At 44.2% G+C, this 12,733-nt stretch overlaps 1 protein-coding gene across 1 annotated transcript in view; it reads left to right on the forward strand.

Moving 5' to 3' along the window:
• Positions 1–1,304: 1,304 nt before the first annotated feature.
• dgkq (diacylglycerol kinase theta) overlaps positions 1,305–12,733 on the forward strand; it is a 30,549-nt gene continuing 19,120 nt past the window's right edge. The window contains exons 1-4 of the mRNA XM_085133631.1: positions 1,305–2,605; positions 7,024–7,103; positions 11,371–11,470; positions 11,559–11,644. Of these exons, the coding sequence (XP_084989757.1) occupies positions 2,380–2,605; positions 7,024–7,103; positions 11,371–11,470; positions 11,559–11,644 (492 nt within the window). The 5' untranslated portion in view covers positions 1,305–2,379. The remainder of the gene's footprint in view (positions 2,606–7,023; positions 7,104–11,370; positions 11,471–11,558; positions 11,645–12,733) is intronic.

Raw genomic sequence — 12,733 nt, forward strand, 5'->3', positions numbered from 1 at the left:
GTCCCAGGGCGATAGGCGGGACACACCTGGACAGGTTGCTAATTTGCTGCAAGGTTAACACAGAGAGACTGACAATCTACACCTACAGCCAAATTAGAATCACCACTTGAGCTGACAGGCATGTCTGTGGACTGTGGGGGGATGCCTGGATTCAAACCCACAGCCTTCTTGCCGAGAGGCAATAGAGTAACCTCTCCATTAGAGGGCAGAGTATCAAAATTAATTTCAGGAGTTTTGTGACAATAGAGAGAAATTGTAGAGGAAGTTCTTTTAACACACTGTGGTCAACATTTATAGGTTCAGGCGTATCTGATCAGATGGACGTGATTAAAAAACCCAGAATCATCATGTTTGAACTGTAGTTTTTAATCCTCGGGGACTCAGTAAATGCTCACACAGAGCTCCACTGCAGCCGTGTTTCATGTTTCAGTCGTCATGTTTAAGTTCATGGACAAAACCAGTAACAGTCGAGGATTAACACTAATTTACATTTGCTTGATTTCTTGAGCCAGGAACCAAAAGAGGAAATATCTGTTTAGTTTGAATGCATGCAAATTCATTATGAAGGTTTCCTCCCCCCCCCCGCCCCCCCCCCCCTTACTTCTGCCATCTAACTATGAACTCAGAGGCAAAACAGAGTTTACTGATTCTCAGCTTTCAGTCAGGACACTTAAAAAGAACTGCAATGAATCATCCCAATAAACAGTCTTTTTTGGAAAGAAAAGGACAGATGAACACAGACAGAGATTCTCAGATGTATTTGTGAGATTACTAAGATGTTGGCTTCTTTTACAAATTAACTGAATTTAATTAAACCACCTTAAGCTTAAAGAGAGCATCTCTCACCAACTGAGTCTTTTAAATGTGAAAATGGTCTACAACCAGCTCAGAATATTTAACTATACGTTTCATTTGATTTGATGTTTAAAAAAAACCTCTTATTTTGGTAAGTAACCAGATGTAATTGTTGAAAATTACACAGTTACTTTTTGCCATTGCCGTCACTTAATGAAGCAGTGCAGTACACTGCAGCCTTTATTATTTTGTTCTTTAATATTTTCTGTGGTTCTCTAAATCTTGATTTTTTTGTTCACCTGCAGCTTCTTTACTTTAACTTTAAAACTTGTGCACCACATCAAATCGGATGTTTCAGAATCAAGCCTTCAGTGAGGAGACACTGAAGCCGAAATTTGATCACAGACTTTCACTTTACATGTTTCGTTCTCATAAGTGAAAGACTGAGGAAGAGAGTAAAGAAAAAGAGGAAGGAAAAAAAGCATCAGGAGGAAGGAAATGAGATAAGAAATAAATGCTTTTAGGAAACCGTCATTCAGTGAGACAGGGAAGAGCCTCTGTGATGAGGAGGTAGGGAGGAAGCGAAGGAGACTAGGGAAGGGGATGAAGCGCAGGGAGGAGGAGTAAATCAGTGTTGGAGACTGACGCGGAAGAAGAATCAGCCTCGGAAAAGGAAGAAGAAACCCGAAATGAAAGCAGCCCCCCCGTTAGGGGGACTTCACACTTGTTGATTATCGTCGGTCTCCAGTACTGAGGCGCTTTTTGGACTTCTTTTCGACCGATTTGTTGTGTCTTTCTGCGGGCTTGGACCGGCTGTTTTGGGGGTGCCTGGCTGGCAGAGTGATCGCTGAGACTGAAAAGATCACCCATCCATTTCACAGACTTCACGCTGCTGCGGACACACTCGGCATCCAGTTCTGCCCGATCGATATTTCATCATTTATTCATCCACCTTCCTTAGCAGGGAGCTTCTGGAAAGTGGCCGAGCAGGGCGCCCTGTCCTCCGCGCTGCGCCGCTGGGTGGCACCGCTGTCTCCGGGCGGAGGGTCTTTCTGATCGCGGGGATCGAGAGCAGCAGGCGCTGTCGAAAAGGATCGAAAATCCAGTATTAATCTCTCACTGGAACAGCTGTCGTGTATTTTGGGAGAGTGGCTGGTCGATAAATGTGCAGGGAGTTTGTTTTTTAACGAGCCTGTGAGGCGGGATTCTCAGACAGCACACCGACCTCGGCGCCCTTTCCGCCGGGCAGCACCGCTGGCTCCAGCCGGTGCGATGACCGACCCTCCACGGGGCGACACCGACGTCACAATCGCCATAAACTGAGCCGTGAACTGGTGGCCTGTTGTGTGTTTTAGGACCTGGATAAATATCTTCCAGGGCGAGGGGGAAAGTCCAGGACACACACCGAGCACGGCGCCCTTTGCCGGGCTGCGCCGCTGTGTTTGGCCCGGTGGGATGTCTCTCCACTACGGGTGAACTACTTCCTAGAAATCCAGCCCTTTTGGCACCAGGAGTTACCGCTGTTGAACCCTCTGTTGTCGCCCTGCTGTTGGGAAGTTTTTATAAGAGGGCGGGCAGGAGGACATGGCGGACTCCGGCCGGCCAAGACCGGCGGACCCTGATGCCGCAGAGAGCCGGACAGCGAGCCCGCTGGCCGGGAAGAAGAGGGCGCAGCAGTCCCCCGGACTCCGGTCCAAGTACCAGAGCTCTGCACCGGGTCACTGCTTTAAGAAAGTCACCCTGACCAAACCTACCTTCTGCCACAGCTGCAGCGACTTCATCTGGGGGATCATCGGCTTCTTGTGTGAAGGTAAGACAGCAAATATGCTTTGTTTAGTTATCGGGGTCATTACTTATGCACGAGATCAAAGTTCAGCTCGTGAGCTTCGCAAGCGCACATCCGGTTCTCCCCGCGGGAACCGAACCAGGCCTGAGCTGAGGTGTGTTTAACAACGTGATGAACCCGACTTACACCGATACCTGCCCCGGACACGGAGCTGATCCGCTTGAGAAGGCCAGGCTGGATCCCAGACCGTATCCCAGTCCGACCTCAGGCTGCAGCTGGAAACTTTTACAGGATAATGTGTGGTTGCTCTAAAAGTCTGTCTGCATGCACCAAAACATGCAACATCTGCAGTTAACCAACACAGACAAGGGCCCATGTGTTCCCTTTTTTCCTTTCCTGTTCATTTTCTTCCTCCTTTCCTTCTCCTTGCCTCCTCTTTTCCTTTCCTTTCGACACATCTTAATCATGAATTGGGAGGAGAATCAGAGAGAGTACATCCAGCACACCAACACAATTCAGTCTGCCCAGTAACACACTGGTTTTGCATAGTGTGTATGTGTGTGCACTTAAGGATGTGTGCATGTCTAAAGGAGGCAAAGTGTCTATGGCACAATTGGAGCTTCAGTCAAGTCGTGATTTACTTCCCGTGGTTGTCATGGCAACAGGAGACTGGCAGGGATGCTGGTTGTTGGAGGAGTGTGAGTGTGTGTGTGTGTATTTGTGCGTCTCTGTGTGAGTGAGAGCAGAGACCATCCTCTTCATCACAAGCAGCATCAGATGCATTAAAATGTGCAGCAGCGCTTCTGCTCGCTTACGTAACCTTTCTTCTTTAAGCCGTCACTTGGATTAACACAAACCAGTGATGTCATCAAATTGCTCCATCCGCCGCGTTGTTAAAAGCCCATTTTCATGTTTCCCTTTACCTTTATTTAACAGGTGAACCGAGTGGACTCTGACCTCCGTAGCCTTTAGTATAGAGGTCACAAGGTCACAAGGTCAATCAGGTGAGCTACAGCGGCACCCCGGAGATGACTTCTTAAACCTGCATTTGTTTTAATGGCCAGTGGAGAGGGGGTGGGGCTGCGTGACAATCACAGTGATGGCGTGCAATCAAGTGAATAAGACATCAGTCACACAAGCTTGGAGAGCGGTGGAGTGGTTGATGGCTGAAGCCTCAGTCACACAGGGCTGCAGACCAATCAGTGACCCCCTGGCAACCACCTGTTGCTAGGGAAAAACATGTATTCTCCGACCAGTTGGCCAAAGCCTGGCTGTGATTGCTTTGGTTGCGAGGATATTGCTGCAGTCACTGTTTGACGGACTTGTGCATAAACACTGCCCAGGTGCTCAGGAGCACGAAACTGGAAACTGTGAACACAGGAAACACGGGCTGTTTACCTTCAGAATAAAAGCTCACCTTTTCAAACATGTTGGCTTCAGCGCTGAGGCACAACTTTAATTTCTGTTTACTGCCGCTCGGCATGTAGTTGGCGAGCGTTTGCAGACGGACGTGAAACCTGCTGGCAACCACACAAATCATCCAGCTTCACCCACCACGGGCCAGCAACCTCCAGGAGTCGCCGCCAACCAGTCACTGAATGCACGTTTCCATAACAACCAGTGGTCTTATCACATCCAGGGTCATTATAAATAATTAAAGTTGACATGAAATAACATTTTTGTTGAGTAAAGTTTAAACAAATGTAGAGGACCTCTTCGTATCTGTTTGGTAAAAAAAAAAACTCTGTAGACGTTTAAGGAAATTGATGCTTGGCTCCTTTGACCTTTAACCTCAGTGGACTCTTTCCTGATGAGTTTGTTGTCTCAGTCACTGTTTTCAGCTTTTATTGAATAAAACATGAAGTTTATTTTGTAAAGTGGGGTCCCATTAGAGTCAGAGAGCAGGATGCGTGTGGTTTACTCGGTTTCTCAGTCACATCTACCCCTCGCTTGCCACAGCCAGTTTCAAAACATCAAGACGGCTGTAAAACAGGACTTCACCAACCGAAGGGTGATGTCACAATGGCCACATCCATCTTATATACCATATATGTCCGTTTACGGTTGTGACTGCAGCAGTGAGTGAGCTAAAAGCAGAAAAAACAAAGTGAGCACAGAGCACAAAGGGCTGCCTGGATTACTGTACATACACTGAGCTCATTATGAGAAACTGTGTGTAACAGGAACGGCCACTGCTGGGACAGGAGTACAGATCAGAATAGATCCCGTTTTGGTTACGTATCTCGGTGAAAACACGGGGCCGCGACAGCGGCTGTTTCTTTGTGACCAGAGCTGCTGCGAGTGCTTATCACGCACTGCTGTAATTTACATGTTTCCAGCGGCAGCACCGCCAGGAGCCACGAGCACCGACTTCTTATAAAAGACTGCTGCAGCCACCATGATGTCACACACAGGTTTGCACGCAGCATTCAGGAGCCTAAACTTTGACCTTTTGGCTGCTACCATGATAGTTTGTTGGAACAGATAGAAAAGCTATAAAAGAGCAAGACACTGATCAAACGTTCAGGCTGCAGAAGGTTTTTTTTGTCTGTCCAACATTTAAAACTACTGATTGATTTAAAATCAGTCAGTGAAGCTGCAGGAAGCAGAGAGTGACTGTCTGATAAGATTCAAGTATGAATGTTTGGATTGACATTATCATCAAAAATTCATTCAAACTGCTCCTCATCAAACACATTAAAGTTTTAGCTGTGATATCGTGGACTCTGAGCAGTCATTGCTGAGTCACCGGCTGTGAGAAAGTGCCTTCATCGGGGCTGTTAATGACCTGCCGGAGCTCCTGGACAGGAAAAACCTGACTGATCTCCTCTGGCCTCGGTCTGCCTCTCTGTGCTTGTTGTCTGGATGGTGCGCACAGACGTGCTCGCCTGCAGCAGGCTTTTATTGTTCAAACTGGCCAGAGTGAACATTTGAGGTTTACCACAGTGTGACAGCACAGGCAACAACACGCACACTGACTAAATGTCACTTCAGCACACACATTGAGAGCAGACGAGGTGCAAACGTGACCAGCAGTCATCCAGCTGACAGCTTCCTTTCGTCTTCCAAACACGTTTTTATTATTCGCTCTCACGGTGTCACGGCTCCACGCCGCTTCTCTTCCACCGGGCGCTCGAGTGAAAGCGTTCTTATCTGAGCGCTGCAGGGCTGGGGGGTGGATGGGCGGGTGGAGTATTGGAAGTAAAAGCAGCAAGAACAGATCAAAGGTTTCTGCTTTTGTTTAACTCCATTTAACTCGGCTGAATTTGGAGGCAAATCCAAGTCTGACCCCTGAACTCTGACCCCCTCAGAATCAGCTGATGTTTTTTTATGTGCAATATCTTATTTAATAAAGCAGCGCAAAGGTTTACCCTCATAGTGTGAGTATTTTCAGAGTCGCGGGCCTGTGAGGGACACAGAGGGTCCAGATTTGATGATTTTTAATTGTTTTCAGCATTTTTGAGCTCTCATAACATCAGGAGATATCCACGAGGTTATTTGAGGCCTGAAAATTTTTTTTAAGTTGGGTAAAAAAAACCAAATCAACTTTTTGCTGATGGGAATCACCAGACACCCCACGATTGGACATTATCACTGTACGATTGCAATACTGTCAGTTATTTTTTTGCTTTAAAAATTGTGAAGCACAAATAGACTGAGTTTATAGAAGGAAGGAGGTCGCCGTCCTGTTTTTACTCGCGCGATGAGCTGTTAGCTGCTCTGAATTCAGACTTGTCTTCGTCGAGCTCGGCGTGTCCAGCTTTGGATGGTTTTTCAGTTGTGGCAGTTTGACGTAAGGCTATCTCAGGACACTGGTGCATGAGACGAGCCCTCTTGTTTGTAGTTTTATCATTTGGTGTCCATCTATCCACACGATATGACAAAATATCACGATACTGTGCTGATTTTTCTTTTACTTTTTACCCACTCCAAGCGTCACAATCTGAAGACAAAATCAGTCTTTTTGTTCGGTGCCGCTTTGTCTGACTGTGAGCATCAGTATCGTATCATAGTTTCAATAAAAGGCGCCAGTTTAACATCAGGCAGAGGAACAGAAACAAGCGTCGGTGCCCTGCATGTCTGAGCTGCTTTCTGAGAAACCCCCGAGGTGTGCTGGAGGTAACGTCAGCTATAATGAATTAAGAAAATCGTGCTCCAGGTGAAAGTGATGATTTGCAAAATTGCACTGAAAGTTTTTGAATCTGTACCTGTTTAATTCATGCCGTGCTTTTTAAAAAAAAAAGAAGTTATGTTTGTGCGACGGCTGTATTTGTGTTAATGCCTGCTGCACACACGGTCAGTTTACCACTGAGATGCAGAGATTCTCGTATAAATGCAAAATATCATAACAAAAAGCATCTCTTTAAGAACAACTCAGAAAGCCGAGAGAAGCTCCGACAGTGTTAATGGTCTCTGACTGTGATCCTTTGTCTCCTCCTCAGTGTGTAACTTCATGTGTCACGAAAAATGCCTGAAGACGCTGCGGAAGGTTTGTTCCTCCATGACTCCGTCTCTGGTCCAGGTGAGTATCCAACATACGCTCATACTCTAAACTCCAGATGAGCCAAAATGCGTCACTACAGACACGGGACAATGTTGGTCCGATGCGTCTGGAGTGGGAGCAACGAGAGTAAAAACAGGAGGAAGGTGCTGTGTGAGAAAACAGAGAATTTACATTTATTTCACAGCCAGTTACTAGTCCGTACAGACATTTGCACATCTATAAAACCTTCCTGCATTGAGAATACAAAGCAAATGTTGCTACAGGATGTTTTCTGTAACATACACGTGGTAGTTGGTTCGGATTGGAACTGCACCGAGACCATCTCCTCCAAAATGTCTCAGTGTGGTTGTTTGTTTTGGTTCGCACCTGTTTTAAACAGACTAAACACTGCAGGTGAGGAAACACCTTTACTTTAATCTCTGGACCCCAGAGATTAAAGGGACGAAGGCAGGGATCCCCAGACGTGATGAGATGGGGTTTGTTTTTACACCTTGAAGGGCTGAACTTCTTTAGGCATTACCCATCAGAGAACGAGAATGCAAACACGATCAGATCAGACATCAGCCGGCCTTTAACCGACCAGCTCCCCGGTCCAAATGCAATTATGCTGATGTGCTCAGCTGAGAGTCTGGTGCATTTACTTGTAGAAAGTAGGCACTATGTGCGCTGCCTCCTGCACACTACACCCATGCATCCACCCGCATCTAAACCACACAGAATATTTCCAGTAACATGAAAGCATCTGAAGAGAACTATTTCCTGCTCGCTGCTGCATGTGAGCGAGGAAAACTGGAGAATATTCCAGTCTGATTCTCACAAATGTGTCCTGAAAAGTTCAGCTGCGAAAGTGGCTTTATTATAACCTCTAAGTGAGAACTGACTTTTTATGTAATTGTGCAAACAGGAGACTAAATCACACTGTAAGCCACAATAAGACTAATAAGCTGATGTTACACGGTATACTTAACCGCTACAGCGTAGAGTAAGTTAGGATCTTTGGCTTTGTGTTCACAACTAAAAGAAAAGTTCAAATATTTATTTAAACTAACAAGTAAACAGTAATTTAATATTTCACAATAAGGATTTCCAGCAGTCCATGTTTGTCAGTCCGCACACTCAAGTGGTTCAGAGTCTCTTCAGTTCAGGTGTGTGAAGTGTGTGTTTGTGTTTGTGTATAGCGTTTATTGTTAGCAGTACTACCCAGGTAGTGTGTTATATTGAGCTCTCATAAACTAATCTGTCCAGATGCAACGCAGCTTCACTTGTAAGTAGGCTGGAAACTTTCCTGCATCACAGGTGGATTAATTTGTCTTACTCGCACACTTTCATTTGTGTAAATTCACATTTTCTCGATTGTGAACAGCAGCCACATGAATCCACCACTTACTGAATTGCGAGAATGCAACTCATTGCTACAAAACGTGGCTGCAAATAATTTATACAAAGACTGCTTGTACGGTACATTAAACTTACTTCCTAGCTTACTTAGTACTTAGAAGTACTTCCTTCCTACTCTAAGCTCACAAGTAAATAAATACAAAAATAATACAGCACTTAAAAGAAAACTAATAGAATTTACACACTTAGCTAACAGGACTTAGCTAGCTGTTAGCACTTAGCTAACAACTAGCTTGTTATGCTAAGTTATGCTCCTTAAAAATAAAAACAGGGGTATATCTGGATCAAAACAAAAAGTGTTCTCATTTACCAACAAGCAGAAGAGTAAAAGCCAACTTTGTATCTTCAACCATAACTTTTTAATCAAGACTAAAGAAAAAAGAAAACTCCAGGTGAGTTGCTCCAAGCAGCATAACTAGCATCAATGTTGTTCTCCTGTGCAACTCAAATTCACAAGCACCACATGGTGTCATAGTGCCACCTGCTTGCATTCCTTGAGTTAATTTTATGAGGCAATTTTTGTGAGTTAGGGTTGAAACAAAATGCTTATTTTCAAATCCGGACCTGAACCTCTCACAGACCACCTGTCCACTCTTCAAGTATGTCTGTCATTGTCTCAGGATCTAAGTGACATTCAGAGCCCTCAAAGAGTCTGTTTACTGTAAATAACAGTTTAGAAACCAAATCAGAGCATGGCTTTAGCTTCTGCTGTGGACTTTATCACTCTGTATTGTAAGAAATGAAAAGCTGCAGAGACTTCATTGCACTGAAACAAGTGGAAAATTATGCTTCCAGTGAAGGTGACATTCTAGAAATGGCCCATGGTGAGTGAACAAACTCTACCCAGCAGAACAAACCAGACATAATCAGCCAACAAAGTTATAAAATGAAAGCAGCAGACCTGCTTTGTTCTGTCAGCTTCACAGTTTGCTCTCCAGCCCTTCTTTTTATTGTCTCCTTCACTTTTGCCGCCTCGCTGAAACGCTCCACACGCACCGACACGATGTTTATCGATCAGCACAGCACTGATCACTGAGCTTGACTAACTGCTGCACCGATCAATAGCCCTGCAATAAACACGAGCAGGCGGCAGCAGTGGTGTTTTCTCCTCACCTGCTTTTAATGTGAAATATCCTCAGGCTCCTTATTATTGCTCAGGCTCTTGGGTCAGGTTTAACTAAAGAGCGTTCAGTATTTCTACCCTCTGACCTGACAAGCAGCAGCTCCATTATAAGCACAAAAACGGCACGGCACAAAAAGAATCAAACAAAACACAAATGGAAAACAACAGCTCAGAGTGTGGTCTGTGTGGTGCTTCACGTAACATACTTTCACTAGACACACTGAAGTGTGATCCAGGAAGTCCAGTTTGGAGGTTTGGACACCAAAACACTCAGCTTACAGAAATATGATGGACAGTTCCCAGATTATTATTACAGAAACCAAAACCTGAAGGCAGCAGGGCCCCTCAGAGGTTTCCTACATGACAAGTATCATCATGATCTTCTTATCACCTCTGATAGTCGACTGGTATCTGTGCTCAGCGCAGTGTTTGATGTTGCTGGTCACAACATTGTAATGAAGAAATTAGAATACACAATTAGCATTAAAGGAAACGCACTGTACTAGTTTGAATTGTATTTATGGGATACTTCCTGGTATTTTGCATGCAAATTTTGTTGGAGATTTCCTCAATCACCTAAGGGTCTGTGCTGAAGCCAAACTGTTTACTTTATACATGCTTCCCTAATGTAATATTATTAGAAAACTATATATTTCTATGTAGATGATAACCAGTTATATTCATCTATGACATCATCTGACACAAGTCAAATTGTATTTCTCTCAATAATAAAATGTCGAACAGTAGAGATGTGCCATAGGAAAGTAACAGAAATGTGGTTTTACGTACATTCGGTACAATTTTAAGATCATCTGAATCAGCATAACAAAATAATATGGTATCATCTGCGTATAACTTTACATAACACAGTGTCATCAATATAAAAACTGGAAAAACAACTGAACCCATAACTGAGCCTTGTGGGACACCGTTAAGCATTAGTTATCATTAATGTCTCCAACATCTCTTCCCAGCTCCACGGCTTTTCAGGGGCAAGTTTAAATAAAGCTCTGAAAAAATGTAATATATAAACATCAATGTGCACACACTAATAATAAGATAATGTGTAAGTTAATGATTAGAGCACATTCGTGGAGTAGAATTCAAACTTAATGTAAATACACTGTGAGCTGCCATACGGCTGCGTTCACTTCGTTCTGGGGTGTTTGGCTCTCTTGGATGTGATGCAGCTGCAGGCCTTCACTCTGCCCCTCATGTTTGAATGTTATCTTCTTACATAACCTGTCATGCTGCTTCAGTGGTGGCTCATTATAAATAAAGGATTTGGAAAAATGCAAAACTATAACAGATCCCTCTGTCCTGACGGTCTCTTTATTCATTATAAACATTTCCACCCCGTCATTACAATAAAGTACACAAGCGACACTGAGCGAGGAGCGTTAAAGTGAAGGAAAAACAGAGCAATAAAATGCATTTAATCATTTCTTTTTAAGAAATGAAGAAAGGTCATTGGATCAAACATGGCAATTACTACAACAACAACAACAACAACAAATAACAGACATGATATTTACTGCAACATCTGTAAGTCAACATAAAAGCAGCCAACAGCTGTATTTTGATGGGGACTATTTTCATCAGAGGAGCGATACAGATTTACAGACTGTTTGGAGCAGCAGGAGAAATGTGCTGTTTTGTTTTTTTTAATTAAGCTCTGTATTCATGGACAGCCAATAGGCTGGAGGCTCAGTGTTGCGTTTACTTTGTCTGTTTGTTAACATACATTGCTGCTGCCCCCTGCAGGTGCCGGTGGCTCACTGCTTCGGTCCCGCCGGTCAGAAGAAACGTTTCTGCTGCGTCTGCAGAAAACAAACAGAGGGAAGCACGGCGCTGCGCTGCGAAGGTCAGACCAGCACCATCACCAAGTAGACAGGGTGGATTAAATCTCATGAGTGATATTTTATTAGCGTGTGTGTGTTTGCGTGTTTCAGTGTGTGAGCTGCATGTCCACGCCGACTGTGCCATCTTCACCTGTGCCGACTGTCGCAGCTGCCACCTGGACGGGATTCTGGAGCAGGTATCGATTTAAAAAATATCAGTATAAATATAAAGTGTTTCCAACAGTAAGCTGGACTCAAACTATGGAGGCCAATGCTACAAATGTCACTGAAGATGAGGAGTTTCTCTGTGACGTTCACAATCAGATCATAAAAGGGCTGAACCAGAAGAAGTTCAGTCAGTTTGGTTAACAAACGGGCTCTTCTTAACTGGCACAGAGATGCTGTGTTAAGGCCGTGCGTTATGTTGTAATGCACAAAAACACCACCAGAGGGCAGGCTCTATAGGTGGAAGATGCAGCTGAGCTCAGCGAGCTGTGAAACATGACTGCTGGAAGTAGTTTAGAGTAGACTCTAGCTACGTGATCCATCAGTGAGCCGTTTGGCACATCGATCGCTTTAATAATTATTTTAGGTAGTTTAATAGTTTATTCTGATCCCTCACATCCATAGCTATGACGACTTTATTGTCGATTTTTATTGTATTCCTTTTTAAAATACTGACTTTGTTAGAAGTAACACAAGGCCTCTGAATTTATTCTCTCATATAATACCTGCTGCTCTCTGGTGCCAGCTGGACCCTCAGCGTCCACTCATCTCGCGGTTTTGGTTGGTGCTTGTGCAAACCTGAAACTGTGTCTAACTCAGTTAAAAACACAAACAGGAAATAAAGCAGTCGTGGTGGTCGTTTCAAAGTGTTCTGCATCTCTGTGCTCCTGCAGTGAGCGATCACTGAGACGTGCTGAAATGACCTTGTCTCTCACGCTTCATCCCTCGCCATGCACGCGAGGTTACCAAAAAAAAACGGGCGCATGGCAGGGATGCTCTGTCCTCCGGCATCTGTGACATCATTTTTTGTGACAACAATGAAAACGATCAGTCACTCCTTGAACTGAAGAGCAGGAGCTTGAGAAAGTTCATGCATCAGTATTTTCCACTAAAGGAGAGGGAAGTGTCACCAAATGCAGACTTTGTGATTAAAAACTGCAGAATACTGCAGTGTAATACCATGTGCACAAGATGAGATGGTAGATATTTCCACCTTAAAAAACTAAAACAAAAATAATTGATAACTGAATTCCTACCTGACAAATTTTCCATAGTTTGAA

This window comes from Neolamprologus multifasciatus, chromosome 2 (genome assembly GCF_963576455.1).
Source record: "Neolamprologus multifasciatus chromosome 2, fNeoMul1.2, whole genome shotgun sequence".
Taxonomy (NCBI): domain Eukaryota; kingdom Metazoa; phylum Chordata; class Actinopteri; order Cichliformes; family Cichlidae; genus Neolamprologus; species Neolamprologus multifasciatus.